Here is a 13272-nt window from a genome sequence, read left to right on the forward strand (position 1 = left end):
TCAACACAGAGGTTAAACTTTGTTACAGTTAAATTATCTTAGTATGAAGTGACCCCTGATCTCAACTAGTTGCTGTATAACACTTTGACCTGTCTGTCTGACCCAATGATGTACAGTACCAGCCATCTTTATTTTTTACTATTTTCAACATTGTAGAATAATAGTGAAGACATCAAAACTATGAAATAGCACATATGGAATCATGTCTTAACCAAAAAAGTGTTCAACAAATCAAAATAGATTTTAGATTCTTCAAAATAGCCACCCTTTGCCTTGGTGACAGCTTTGCACACTCTTGGCATTCTCTCAACCAGCTTCATGAGGAATGCTTTTCCAACAGTCTCGAAGGAGTTCCCACATATGCTATGCACTTGTTGGCTGCTTTCCCTTTCACTCTGCAGTCCAATTCATCCCAAACCATCTCAATTGGGTTGAGGTCGGAGGATTGTGGAGGCCAGGTCATCTGATGCAGCACTCCATCACTCTCCTTCTTGGTCAAACAGCCCTTACTGGAGGTGTGTTGGGTCATTATCCTGTTGAAAAACAAATGACAGTCCCACAAAGCACAAACCAGATGTGATGGCGTACAGCTACAGAATGCTGTGGTAGCCATGCTGGTTAAGTAAATCACAGACAGTGTCACCAGCAAAGCACCCCCAAACCCTCACACCTCCTCCTCCATGCTTCACGGTGGGAACCACACATACTCCGCGTCTCACAAAGACACGGCGGTTGGAACCAAAAATCTCACATTTGGATTCATCTGACCAAAGGACAGATTTCCACTGGTCTAATGTCCATTGTTTGTGTTTCTTGGCCCAAGCATATTCTCTTCATATTATTAGTGTCCTTTAGTAGTGGTTTCTTTGCAGCAATTCGACCATGAAGGCCTGGTTTACGTAGTCTCCTCTGAATAGTTGATGTTGAGATATGTCTGTTACTTGAACTCTGTGAAGCATTTATTTGGGCTGCAATTTCTGAGGCTGGTAACTGTAATTAACTTATCCTCTGCAGCAGTGGTAACTCTGGGTCCTCCTTTCCTGTGGTGGGCCTCATGAGAGCCAGTTTCATCATAGCGCTTGATGGTTTTTGCGACTGCATTTGAAGAAACTTTCAAAGTTCTTGAAATGATCTGGATTGTATGATCTTCATGTCTTAAAGTAATGATGGACTGTCGTTTCTCTTTGCTTATTTGAGCTGTTCTTGCCATAATATGAACTTGCTCTTTTACCAAATAGGGCTATCTTCTGAATACCACCACCAGGAAAGGAGGACCCAGACTTACCACTGCTGCAGAGGATAAGTTAATTACAGTTACCAGCCTCAGAAATTGCAGCCCAAATAAATGCTTCACAGAGTTACAACACAACTGATTGGCTCAAACGAATTAAGGAAATAAATTCCATAAATTAACTTTTAGCAAGGCACACCTGTTAATTTAAACGCATTCCAAGTGACTACCTCATGAAGCTGCTTGAGAGAATGCAAAGCTGTCATCAAGGCAAAGGGTGGCTACTTTGAAGAATCTCAAATATAAAATATACACTTTTTTGGTTACTACATGATTCCATATGTTATATTTCATAGTTTTATTTAATGTCTTCACTAATATTCTACAATGTATAAAATTAAGAACAACCCTTGAATGAGTAGCTGTGTCCAAACTTTTGACTGGTACTGTATATTAACACATCATTGGTCTGACCCAGCTAACAAATCAATAATGTTGCATTTCAAATTACTTTGTTATGAACTGTTGTTGAGTGAGCTTCTACTTCAGCACTTCAGAGTGATCCTGACCTCATATAGCCTGCCTGACCAAACTGTAGCACCTCGGAAGCTTGCACTGGCCCGGGGCCTTCGTGAACGTTCCTCCACTATGTGCACAAATGCCCTAGACCAGAGCTACTCCGAAGCACGTATCCCACATCAGTAGAAACTCTGGAAAAATGGTACAGAAAATATTCAGACCCCTTTACTTTTTCCACATTTTGTTACGTGACAGCCTTTATTTGAAAATTGATTATTATTATTTTTTTGAATCAATCTACACACATGACCCAATAATGACAAAGCGAAAAAAAGTTTTTAGAAATGGTTGCTAATTTATTAAAAATATGAATACCTTATTTACATAAGACCCTTTGCTATCAGACTCAAAATTGAGCTCAGGTGCATCCTGTTTCCATTGATCATCCTTGAGATGTTTCTACAACTTGACTGGAGTCCACCTGTGGTAAATTCAATTGATTTGACATTATTGATTTGGAAAGGCACACAGCTGTCTATATAAGGTCCCACAGTTGACAGGGCATGTCAGAGCAAAAACCAAGCCATGAGGTCGAAGGAATTGTCCGTAGAGCTCCGAGACAGGATTTTGTCAAGACACAGATCTGGGGAAGGGTACCAAAACATTTCTGCAGCATTGAAGGTCCCCAAGAACACAGTGGATTCCATCATTCTTAAATGGAAGAAATTTGGAACCAACAACACTAGAGCTGGCCGCCCGGTCAAACTGAGCATTCGGGGGAGAAGGGCCTTGGTCAGGGAGGTGACCAATAACCAGATGGTCACTCTGACACACTGTGGAGATGGGATAATCTTCCAGAAGGACAACCATCTCTGCAGCAATCCACCAATCAGGCCTTTATGGTAGAGTGGCCAGACGGAAGCCACTCCTCAGTAAAGCCACATGACAGCCCGCTTGGAGTTTGCCAAAAGGCACCTAAAGACTCTCAGACCATGAGAAACCAGATTCTCTGGTCTGATGAAACCAAGATTGAATGCCAAGTGTCACGTCTGGAGGGAACCTGGCACCATCCCTACGGTGAAGCATGGTGGTGGCAGCATCATGATGTGGTGTGTATGTTTTTCATCTAGAAGGGGCTAAAAGACTAGTGAGGGTCGAGGAAAATATGAACGGAGCAAAGTACAAAGAGATCCTTGATGAAAACCTGCTCTAGAGCGCTCAGGACCTCAGACTGGGGCGATGGTTCACCTTCCAACAGGACAACGATCCAAGGCCACAGCCAAGACAACGCAGGAGTGGCTTCGGGACAATTCTCTGAATGTCATTGAGTGGCCCAGCCAGAGCCCAGACTTGAACCCGATCGAACATCTCTGTAGAGACCTGACAATAGCTGTGCAGCGACGCTCCCCATACAACCTGACAGAGCTTGAGAGGATCTTCAGAGAAGGGAGAAACTCCCAAATACAGGTGTGCCAAGCTTGTCATACCCAAGAAGACTCGAGGCTGTAACTGCTGCCAAAGGTGCTTCAACAAAGTACTGAGTAAAGGGTCTGAATACTTATGTAAATGTAATATTAAGGTTTCATTAAAAAAAAAAAAATTGCACAAAAAAACAGTTCTTGCTTTGCTATTATGGGGTATTGTGTGTAGATTGATGGGGGGGGGGGGGACTATTAATCCATTTTAGAATAAGGCTGTAATGTAGCAAAATGTGGAAAAAGTCAAGGGGTCTGAATACTTTCCGAATGCACTGTACTTTATATTACACCGTGCTCAATATTTGTTCTCGTATTTGGATTTTCAAATCATCTGATCCATAGTCCTACTTTCTCATGTGTTCTCTGTCGTGCTTTCATTTTTACCAGGACCCTATGGGCACTGGTCAAAAACCTGGTCAAAAGTACTGCACTAAATAGGGAATAGGGTGTCATTTGGGACGTAGACCAGAATGTAATTTGTCAAAATGTCATTTTGAAATAAGACCGCTTTTGAAACACTCGTTATTTATGAAATGTTCTCAGAATAATTAAGAAATTTCTTAGACAAAAAATTGAATACTGAATTTACATAAAAGGAATCCTCCTCATCAGCTTAAGTAAAACAAATAATACATCTTAGTAGTCACTCTTATTCATATCCCAGACACTTCTACAGTATAACCCTTTCCTTGGCTTTTGTAGAGGTATGGATAGAGATGTATACATATGAAAGTGGTCATGATCCTCTGGGTCCCCAAGCATCGACTCCCAGTCCCATCTTTAATCATGAGGCAGTCACCTCGGTGTTACCCGACCCATTGTTTGCTTTGGGGACTGTATGTAGCCTACTGCTCCCCCGGCCCATGTTCTCAACTAAGAGTTAATGATATTTAACTATGTGCACTCTGACCTCACTAATTAAAATGAATCTCACATCTGCCCACAGGATCGGGCCCTCATTACTGTGCCATGTCATTAGACCAACAAGGCCCTTGGGAGGGAGGGATTCAATATGTGTCATGACTCTCCTGTGAGGATCCTAAGATCAGGTTACAATGGATCAATGTCTACAGAGCCCTCTCACCCGCAGAGGGGAGGGATTGGTATGGGGGTTTATGAAAACCTCATGCCAATCGTAAATTGTATGCAGCAGACTCCTCCTTTTGGTCTCTAGTACTGGTGATTGGAATCGCTTTGTTACAGAAGATTTTGCCGCCCAAAAACTCTAATGTCCAAAAGTGAACACTGGGACAATATTTTCAACATCCGAATGTGGGGAACGATGAGAGATGGAATATGGGAAATTAATGTCTATTTTGTGACGTCATTACAAATGGTATAAAAGGGATATAATGAAAATATTGTCACTTGAAGAGCTTTCACACTGTGTATGTCAGGTTTACATCCTTTATGTTGTGTCGGAAATATCAAGGATGAAGATGTTTTTGTTAAGATAGGAATGTTATTTTAGTTTTCTAACAAGTTCATAGTTGATGATACTTTGCCAGTAACTAGCCACACCCAAGGGAGCTCAGAAAGAATGCCCCTTTTTACCTAAGTGTATAAAAGATTGAGTTAAGAATTAACATACCAGACTAGAGGGACTCAAGCTGCAGCTAGGTCTCCATTAGTCACGACCCTGAAAATCAACACGAGTTGAAGACGACAAAGTAGCCTCTAACAATCAATGTTACGGTAGAGAAGCTGTTCTAAGTACTGTATCTAAGAAAGTTAATTTAAGTAAGACCATCCGGTTATTCTCTTCAAATCATCGTCGACTACACTGCTCTCATCACCCCAATGGGAATCATCGACATGGCTGATTAGCTGTCCTCAGAAGACCACTCTTCCAGAACGAGTGAAAGTAAACACAGACAACTAAGAAGGACATTGTGACCTCTTGTGGACAATCAGAGCCTTACACTTAAGAACTAAGGAGAGGGCCCAATCGAACCCTTTTTACGAAGCGGAACCTTTTTCACGAAGGCCTGGATCCAACAGAGATACACGACGAAGGAAGACATTCAACACGTAAATACATGCATTACTTCTTACCCAAACGGGCGGCAGTTCGGGGAAAAGTCTTATGATTGCTATGAGAGTAGTTCCCAAATGTATCCATATGTTGTGTCTCTCTTTTTCTCTCTCTCTTTAACTCATCTTTTGTAACAAGTGTCATATTGTGTTAGTCTGCTAGGGACCTGTTTTCATCGTATTAAGTTTCTAAATAATAACCTATACCATGCGCGTGTGTGTGTATCCTGTGTTAGTTAGTAAATAAATAATCAAATGTGTGTGTTACGGGACGATCAGCAAGACTCGGCTTTGTACAGATTCAAGAAGCCTGCGACATTCAGAATGAGACTGATATGAGGTAATGATTAACTTCTTCTTAATAGGGGGCGCTGTTTTCACTTTGGGAAAAAATCGTGCCCAATTTAAACGGCCTCGTACTCTATTCTAGATCATACAATATGCATATTATTATTACTATTGGATAGAAAACACTCAAGTTTCTAAAACTGTTTGAATTATATCTGTGAGTAAAACAGAACTCATTTGGCAGCAAACTTCCAGATAGGAAGTGAAAAATCTGAAAACGAGGCTCTGTTTCAGGGCCTGCCTATTGAATTGCCTTATATTTATGGATATGCATGCACTGCATACGCCTTCCACTAGATGTCAACAGGCAGTGGAAGGTGGAATGGGGGAAAGGTGATCTGAGGTCGAACAAGAGCTTTTGGAATGATGTGTCCAGAATTTCCTTTCTCTACCTAGGCGCGGGAAGCACCTCCATATTGTCTTATGATAAGCGTTCGGTATACACGGCTAATATCTCCGGCTATGATTTTATTTGATACATGTGATAACATCGTAAAGTATGTTTTTTCAACCGAGTTTAATCAGATTATTTAACGTTTATTGGGACTTTTGGAGTTTTCCGTTCTCTGCGTCGAGAGAAATTGGGAACGTCATCATATTGACTAGCATTGTGGCACGAATTCGACAGGAGAAAAGGACATTCTAAAACCAAACAACGATTTATTCTTGACCAAGGACTCCTTGTACAAGATTCTGATGGAAGCTCAGCAAAAGTAAGAACAATTTATGATGTTATTTCGTATTTCTGTGGAAAATGTTGAGTCCTATTATCCGCCGTTTTGGCGGGCGCTGTCTCGCTATAACGTAAGCTGTTTGTTATGGTAAAGTTATTTTTAAACATCTAACACGGCGGTTGCATTAAGAACCAGTGTATCTTTCATTTGCTGTACAACATGTATTTTTTAGTAAAGTTTATGATGAGTTCTTTGGTCAGATTAGGTGAGTGTCCAAAATAGCTCCGGACATTCTGGTGAATCGATGCTACATATTCACAATGTATAACCACGTTTTGCAGCTCTAAATATGCACATTTTCGAACAAAACATAGGTGTATTGTATAACCTGATGTTATAAGACTGTCATCTGATGAAGTTGGTCAAGGTTAGTGATTCATTTTATATCTTTTGCTGGTTTTTGCGATCGCTACCTTTTGCTGCTAATAAATGCATTTGTGTGTTTGGCTATTGTGGTAAGCTAATATAATGCTATATTGTGTTTTCGCTGTGAAACACTTAAAAAATCGGAAATATTGGCTGGATTCACAAGATGTTTATCTTTCATTTGCTGTACACCATGTATTTTTCATAAATGTTTTATGATGAGTATTTAGGTATTTCACGTTGCTCTCTGTAATTATTCTGGCTGCTTTGGTGATATTTTTGATGGTAGCTGCAATGTAAAACTATCATTTATACCTCAAATATGCACATTTTCGAACAAAACATAAATTTATTGTATAACATGTTATAAGACTGTCATCTGATGAAGTTGTTTCTTGGTTAGTGACTAATTATATCTCTATTTGGTCGGTTTTGTGATAGCTACCTATGCGGTAGAAAAATTGTGAAAATATGCGGTTGAGTCTTTTGCTATTGTGGTTAGCTAATAGAAATACATAGTGTTTTCGCTGTAAAACATTTTAAAAATCGTAAATGATGGCTGGATTCACAAGATGTTTATCTTCATTTGCTGTATTGGACTTGTGATTTCATAAATTATATTATATGATATCCCTGTCGCGTTAGGCTAGGCTAGTCAGCTTTTTTGATGAGGAGGATCCCGGATCCGGGAGAGAGAAGCGGTAGAGGTTAATAAGTGACTGTTATCGATATATAACATATCTTTAGAGTTTAATTCGGGAGATGGTAACTATAAACAACTCTTCCGTGGTGCCCCAAATTCCTAATGAGTTAATTGTTACATGATTAATTTAATCGGGGAACAATTAAACATAGTTGATTCGATAAATAACAGACATCACATTAATGAAAGTCACGACAAATGCAACATCATAATATGGAGCAAGTTCTTACATTCAGAAAACGTGCTTTGTAGTGGTATTGTTTGAATTGATTGACAAGTCCATTTTCTGAGTTGAGACCAACAACAAATACAGAGCTTTGAAATAGATTCTGATACTTATGATAAGATGGACAAGTCTGTCTTCTCACCTGCATTTACAGGTAGTCTGCATTTACACTACAGACTAAAATATCAAGTAAGCAATCCCCCACATTATGAAAACATAGACTTGTCTACTAAATAAATCAGAACTACACTGATTAGTGGAACACAAAAAAATAAAGAGGGCATGGGAATTGGTTGCTTTACTCTAGAGTACAAACTTTCAAACACCACCACATAAAAAAATCCCACTACTAAAATATTCAAAGGAGATGCATATTATGTTCAAACTCATCTGCAGTAATGAAGTCAGCCTGGACCAGTCTTTGGGGACTTTGTAAAACCTGCCATATTAACATCTTTGTTTAACTGCTGCACTTAAGTCTCCCTGATGGCTAACTAATGGCTCCCCTGTACAGAGGACTTGAACCAAGCAGCAGTTTTACTTCTATATGTTAATAAAGCAGAGTTAACCAGTGCACCTTGTGAAGATTAGGGCCAGGAGCGTGGTGAAAAAAGTACAATTGTCATACTTGAGTAAAAGTAAAGATACCTTAATAGAAAATTACTCAAGTAAAAGTGAGTCACCCAGTAAATTCTACTTCAGTAAAAGTCTAAAAGGATTTGGTTTTAATTATACTTAAGTATCAAAAGTAAATTGAATTGCTAAAATGTACTTAAGTATCAAAAGTAAAAGTACAAATCATTTAAAATTCCTTATATTAAGCAAAACAGACGGCACCATTTTCTTTTTTTGTTTACGGATAGCCAGGGTCACACTCCATCACTCAGACATAATTTACAAATGAAGCATTTGTGTTTAGTGAGTCCGCCAGATATTACGCAGTAGGGATGATCAGAGATGTTCTCTTGATAAGTGTGGGAATTGGACCACTTTCCTGTCAAGTCCTTTTGGGTGTCAGGGAATATGTATGGAGTAAAAACTACATTATTTTCTTTAGGAATGTAGTGAAGTAAAAGTAAAAAAAGTACAGATACCCCAAAAAACTACTTCAGTAGTACTTTAGAGTATTTAAAAGAAGTTAAGTACTTTACACCACTGGTCAGGAGGCCACAGACAAAGTGGATGCGGAAACAAATGACAACAATGACGGCTTCAGTGGGTTTGAACAATAAACTCCTTTTATTTCTACAATTAAGATCCCAATACGTTATACTAAATAAAAAGGATCTTCACTCCGCTCGTGTTAACGTAAAAATCATGAGGGTGGGTGGGTGTCTCGATTAGAATTCAGGCGTCGTTTTGAAGACGTCCGACTAGACGACTCTCTAGGGACTCAAAGACGGTGTGTGGGTCCTGGTCAGCGTTGATATGCACCGCCTCAGGGTAGAGGTCCTGCAGGGAGGAAGCATTTGCCCAGTACTCCTTTAGCTGCCGGAGCAGTTGGGCCTCGGAGTCCTTGGGATTGAACTGCAGACGGGTCTGCACCTCAGGACTGGGGGCTGGCTTATACAGTGAGTGGTATCTGTCGGGCAAAAACAACAGGACTAAGAATAACAAAGGACGAGGAATAAACAACAGAACTTTGTACATCAGACTATGGGAACATCCCCATTTAATGGCACCCTCTTTTCTATATAGTGCACTACTTTTGACCAGAACCCTATGGGTCTTGGTCAAAAGTAGTGCACTAAAGAGGGAATATGGTAACATTTGGGACACAGGCTGTGTTTCAAACTCATAAAAGACACACCCTCATCCACTTACCCTCGCCTTATGACCATGGGGGAATCCCCGTGGCCATATTTGTCGTCGGTCCAAATTATTAGCCAAGCAAGGGAAGTTTGCAACATAAGCCCCTCAGCCCTCGTTTTAAATGGAGTTTGCGAGTGTACAATTATGTTCACTCCGGGACCTGAAACCCCCCATAATTCAATTTGCGATGATTGTACATCTGCTAAGAAAATTCAGCCAAAACTTAAAACCAATATTAATATGGAGAAGTCAACATACAAGTTTACGTTAAAAGGAATGTAAATAAGTTAGACATTTTGCTACCCTGACGTCACACTTACAGATTGTAACTTTCAATTTTCCTGATATAGTAGGATGGCTAACATTCGATGTCTGCAGATGCGTTGGCTTCTAGTCAAGATATGAAATGCAATCATAATTGATTGTAGTGCAATCATAATTGATTGTAGTGCATATAAGGCACACACAACAGTTCCATGATGACTGAAAACACAACCGTGGGATGAACGAGTGACAAATTGCCGGTCAAGAGCGGTAAATTTAAAATGTATTCATTCTTCCCTCGCCCTGCAAGTGTCAACTCGTCAGACATCATGATACGTCATCAGAAGTGTCCACTTAATTCGAGGGCTGAGGGGAGAGGGTGTGTCTTTTAAGAGTTTGGAATGCAGCCGCTGTCTATGTCATGGGGTCAACATCCCCATAAGCCCGAGCAATGACCGCCGTCGCATGACTCACCTCTCCCCGGTGACAGGGTCGATTGACCTCAGAGTGACTCTCTCGATGGCCACGTCATCTGTCATCTCCAAAAAGAAGACCCTATGGCGAGAAAGGAAATGAACATTAGATATCCATCCAGAAATAGTTGCAAGGACTGTAATTAGCTGTACGAGCTTCATCTTAGGTTCATTTTAGGATAGGTCTAAAAACATTTCTCCACATACCACTAATGGTCACGTACCCCACACCCACTCAGGAGACAGCCAAAGTAAATATTTCACCTACTCTGTCCCCAGCACAAGTACAGGAAGTAAAGACCCGGATCTAAAAAAACAGATGTGTTTTCAGAGGTACCAGGCCGAACTGAGGTTACGGCTCATGATATCGTTTCCCTACCAGGGAGAAAAGTGAGCATGAGGCCATATCAGGTACCTGATGTTCGACAGGCCGCGATTAGAACAGAGACAGAGAAAATGTTGGCAGCTGGAGTGGTCGAAGAGTCACATAGTGAGTGGTCTAGCCCAATTGTGATGGTCTCCAAGCCCGATAGGTCTTTGCGGTTCTGTAACGACTTTCTGAAGGTCAATGAAATCTCCAAGTTCGATAACTACCCCATCCCCGAGAAGATGAACTGCTGGAGAAAATTGGTAAAGCTTGGTACATTACGACCCTGGACCTAACCAAAGGTTACTGGCAAATTCCTCTGACCCCCAGAGCCAAAGAAAAGACAGCCTTTGCAACCCCTGATGGTTTGTTTCAATACACCGTCATACCCTTCGGCTTACACGGGGCCCCAGCCACCTTTCAACGGCCAATGGACAAGGTCCTAAAACCACACCAAGCGTATGCCGCAGCCTATTTAGATGACGTGGGGATCTACAGCCCAGATTGGGAATCCCACTTACCCCGGGTATAGGCAGTGTTAGACGCCCTTAGGAAGGCACGGCGAACCCTTCTCACGGCGAAACCTGCCAATTTTTACGTGGGGTTAGAGGAAACAGAGTATCTGGGATACACCGTGGGAAGAGGGTTAATCAAACCCCAACGTAAGAAGGTGGAGGCAATTAGAGGATGGCCGAAACCAGTAAATAAGAAGCAGGTTCGAGCCTTCCTAGGGTTGACCAGTTACTACCGGAAGTTTATTCCAAGTTATGCCGCAGTGGCCGCCCCACTTACCGACATGACTAGAGCCTGGAGGACCAAACATAGTAAAATGAGATGAAAGGGCCACCAAAGCATTTAGAACATTACAGGAGGCTCTCTGCTGTAATCCAGTGCTGGTGGTACCAGACTTTGAGCGAGAGTTCGTGGTTCAAACGGATGCCTCAGAGGTCGGCTTGGGAGCCGTGCTATCCCAAGAGGTAGAAGGGGTGGAATACCCCATCCATTTTTTAAGCAGGAAGCTGGAACCACGGGAGGCCAACTACTCAGTCGTTGAGAAAGAGGCGCTGGCAGTAAATTGTGCTCTAGAAAGCCTGAAATCCTACCTGCTAGGGCACCACTTCACCCTCATCAGTGACCATGCCCCACTCACTTGGATGCATAGGGCTAAAGAGAAGAACGCTCGGGTGATGCGGTGGTTTTTGAGTCTCCAACCGTTTCACTTTGACTTAAACACAGAGCAGGGAAGGAAATGGAAAATGTGGATGGGTTATCCCGCATGCACGCATATTTTGCTGCGGTAGCTCAACCTAGGGGTCGAATCTAAGGGGGGGGGGATGTGTGGCAAAGAAGGGGGTCGAGTGATAAATGGCAGATATGTGAGAGCAGAACTAATAATCGGGCTCTGCCCTCTCACTAAAATGGCCACCCCGATCAGAACTACAGATCACAAAATGGCCGACCGCCAAAACTACTATTCCCAGAAGCAAGGGGAACGCTCAGAAAGTGGGGCCGACCCACAGATAACGGGTCAAGACAAACCAGGAAGAGAGAGAGGAAGGGCTGGAAGGATCTGTGAACCATAGAGAAAGAGACAATATATATCAGCTGGATTTACCGTGTATGAGCTGAACTGTTTGGACTTACCTGTTGGCGTTTGGACCTGGACCTACCGAGAACCCGATTTGTGTACCGAACCCTAGTATCCTTGACCTCGCCTGCGGCCTGGGTGGACCAGGACGGGGAAACAAACACACAGGTACTGTCCAGTTCGAAAGAACTCTCATTCTGGGGTTATTTTGGTGACAGTTTCCCGCTTAATTTGTGACAAACTCTCCTAATCTTGAAGAGGTTTGTCACAATACATGAAGAGGTTTGTCACAATACATTGTTAGATAAATATACAATATATTTCCTCCAGACAAACAATGATGACCAGTCACCTTTCTTGGATCATCACAAGGATATAAAACCCCAAAGTAAGCCACATGAGCCAGTGCCGGGTTTGGGATCGTCAAGGTACAATCACTTAGAGACCATTTCACTTCCCTTTACTTCCACTTGAGAGAAGACGACGGTTGGTATGCTTACTTACTACTACTAAATGATTTTGTCTTCGAAATGTCCCAAGAAAACAATAATGGTAATGCCTGAATATCACTGTGCCTAACTGAAATAATCATGAGGGCAGCTAAGAGAAAGTGAATGGATGATGATGGTCTCCTGAGCAGGCACAACTTAATAATCGCGGGAATGTCCACACGGGTCTCTCCCAGGACATGCTGCTGCTTACGTAAAGTGCCTCTAATGGTGTGGTTAGGTGGAGGAACACCATGCTAACTGTCCTCGCCCCCTAGTCCCCGTCATCCCCTTCTAAACCCCGGCCCCATAGTGGTCTCTGGAGGATCATAGGATGGTGACCTCTTGACTGCATTCGCAGTATCATAAATGTTTTACATTTACTTCAAGAGGAGAGTATATAGAAGGACCACCCCCTAGCCCCACTTAAGGTGAGATTTGGAACATTTCAAATTACAAAGGATCAATGACACACACACACCTTGGAATATACTGTGTGTGATACAGTATATAGGCCTACTAAAGCCCTTTGATATGCCTTCCATTCCATGATGTTCCCCAAGTGTTCCTAACTGTTACAGATTAAGAGACTGTGGCAGGGATGTCCTGACTGGCACATACTGAACAACATGTCACAGAGC

The 13272-nt window shown here is 41.9% G+C and overlaps 1 protein-coding gene across 2 annotated transcripts in view; it reads right to left on the bottom strand.

Annotated features, from left to right (window-relative positions):
- Positions 1-8864: 8864 nt before the first annotated feature.
- Positions 8865-13272, bottom strand: part of ak8 (adenylate kinase 8) — a 69622-nt gene continuing 65214 nt past the window's right edge. For both annotated transcript variants that reach the window (XM_038989539.1, XM_038989546.1), the window contains exons 12-13: positions 10190-10270; positions 8865-9221 (exon numbers count right to left, since the gene is read on the bottom strand). In XM_038989539.1, coding sequence (XP_038845467.1) covers positions 8987-9221; positions 10190-10270 — 316 coding nt within the window. In that variant the 3' untranslated portion in view covers positions 8865-8986. The remainder of the gene's footprint in view (positions 9222-10189; positions 10271-13272) is intronic.

The sequence above is a fragment of the Salvelinus namaycush genome, chromosome 1, assembly GCF_016432855.1.
Source record: "Salvelinus namaycush isolate Seneca chromosome 1, SaNama_1.0, whole genome shotgun sequence".
Lineage (NCBI taxonomy): Eukaryota > Metazoa > Chordata > Actinopteri > Salmoniformes > Salmonidae > Salvelinus > Salvelinus namaycush.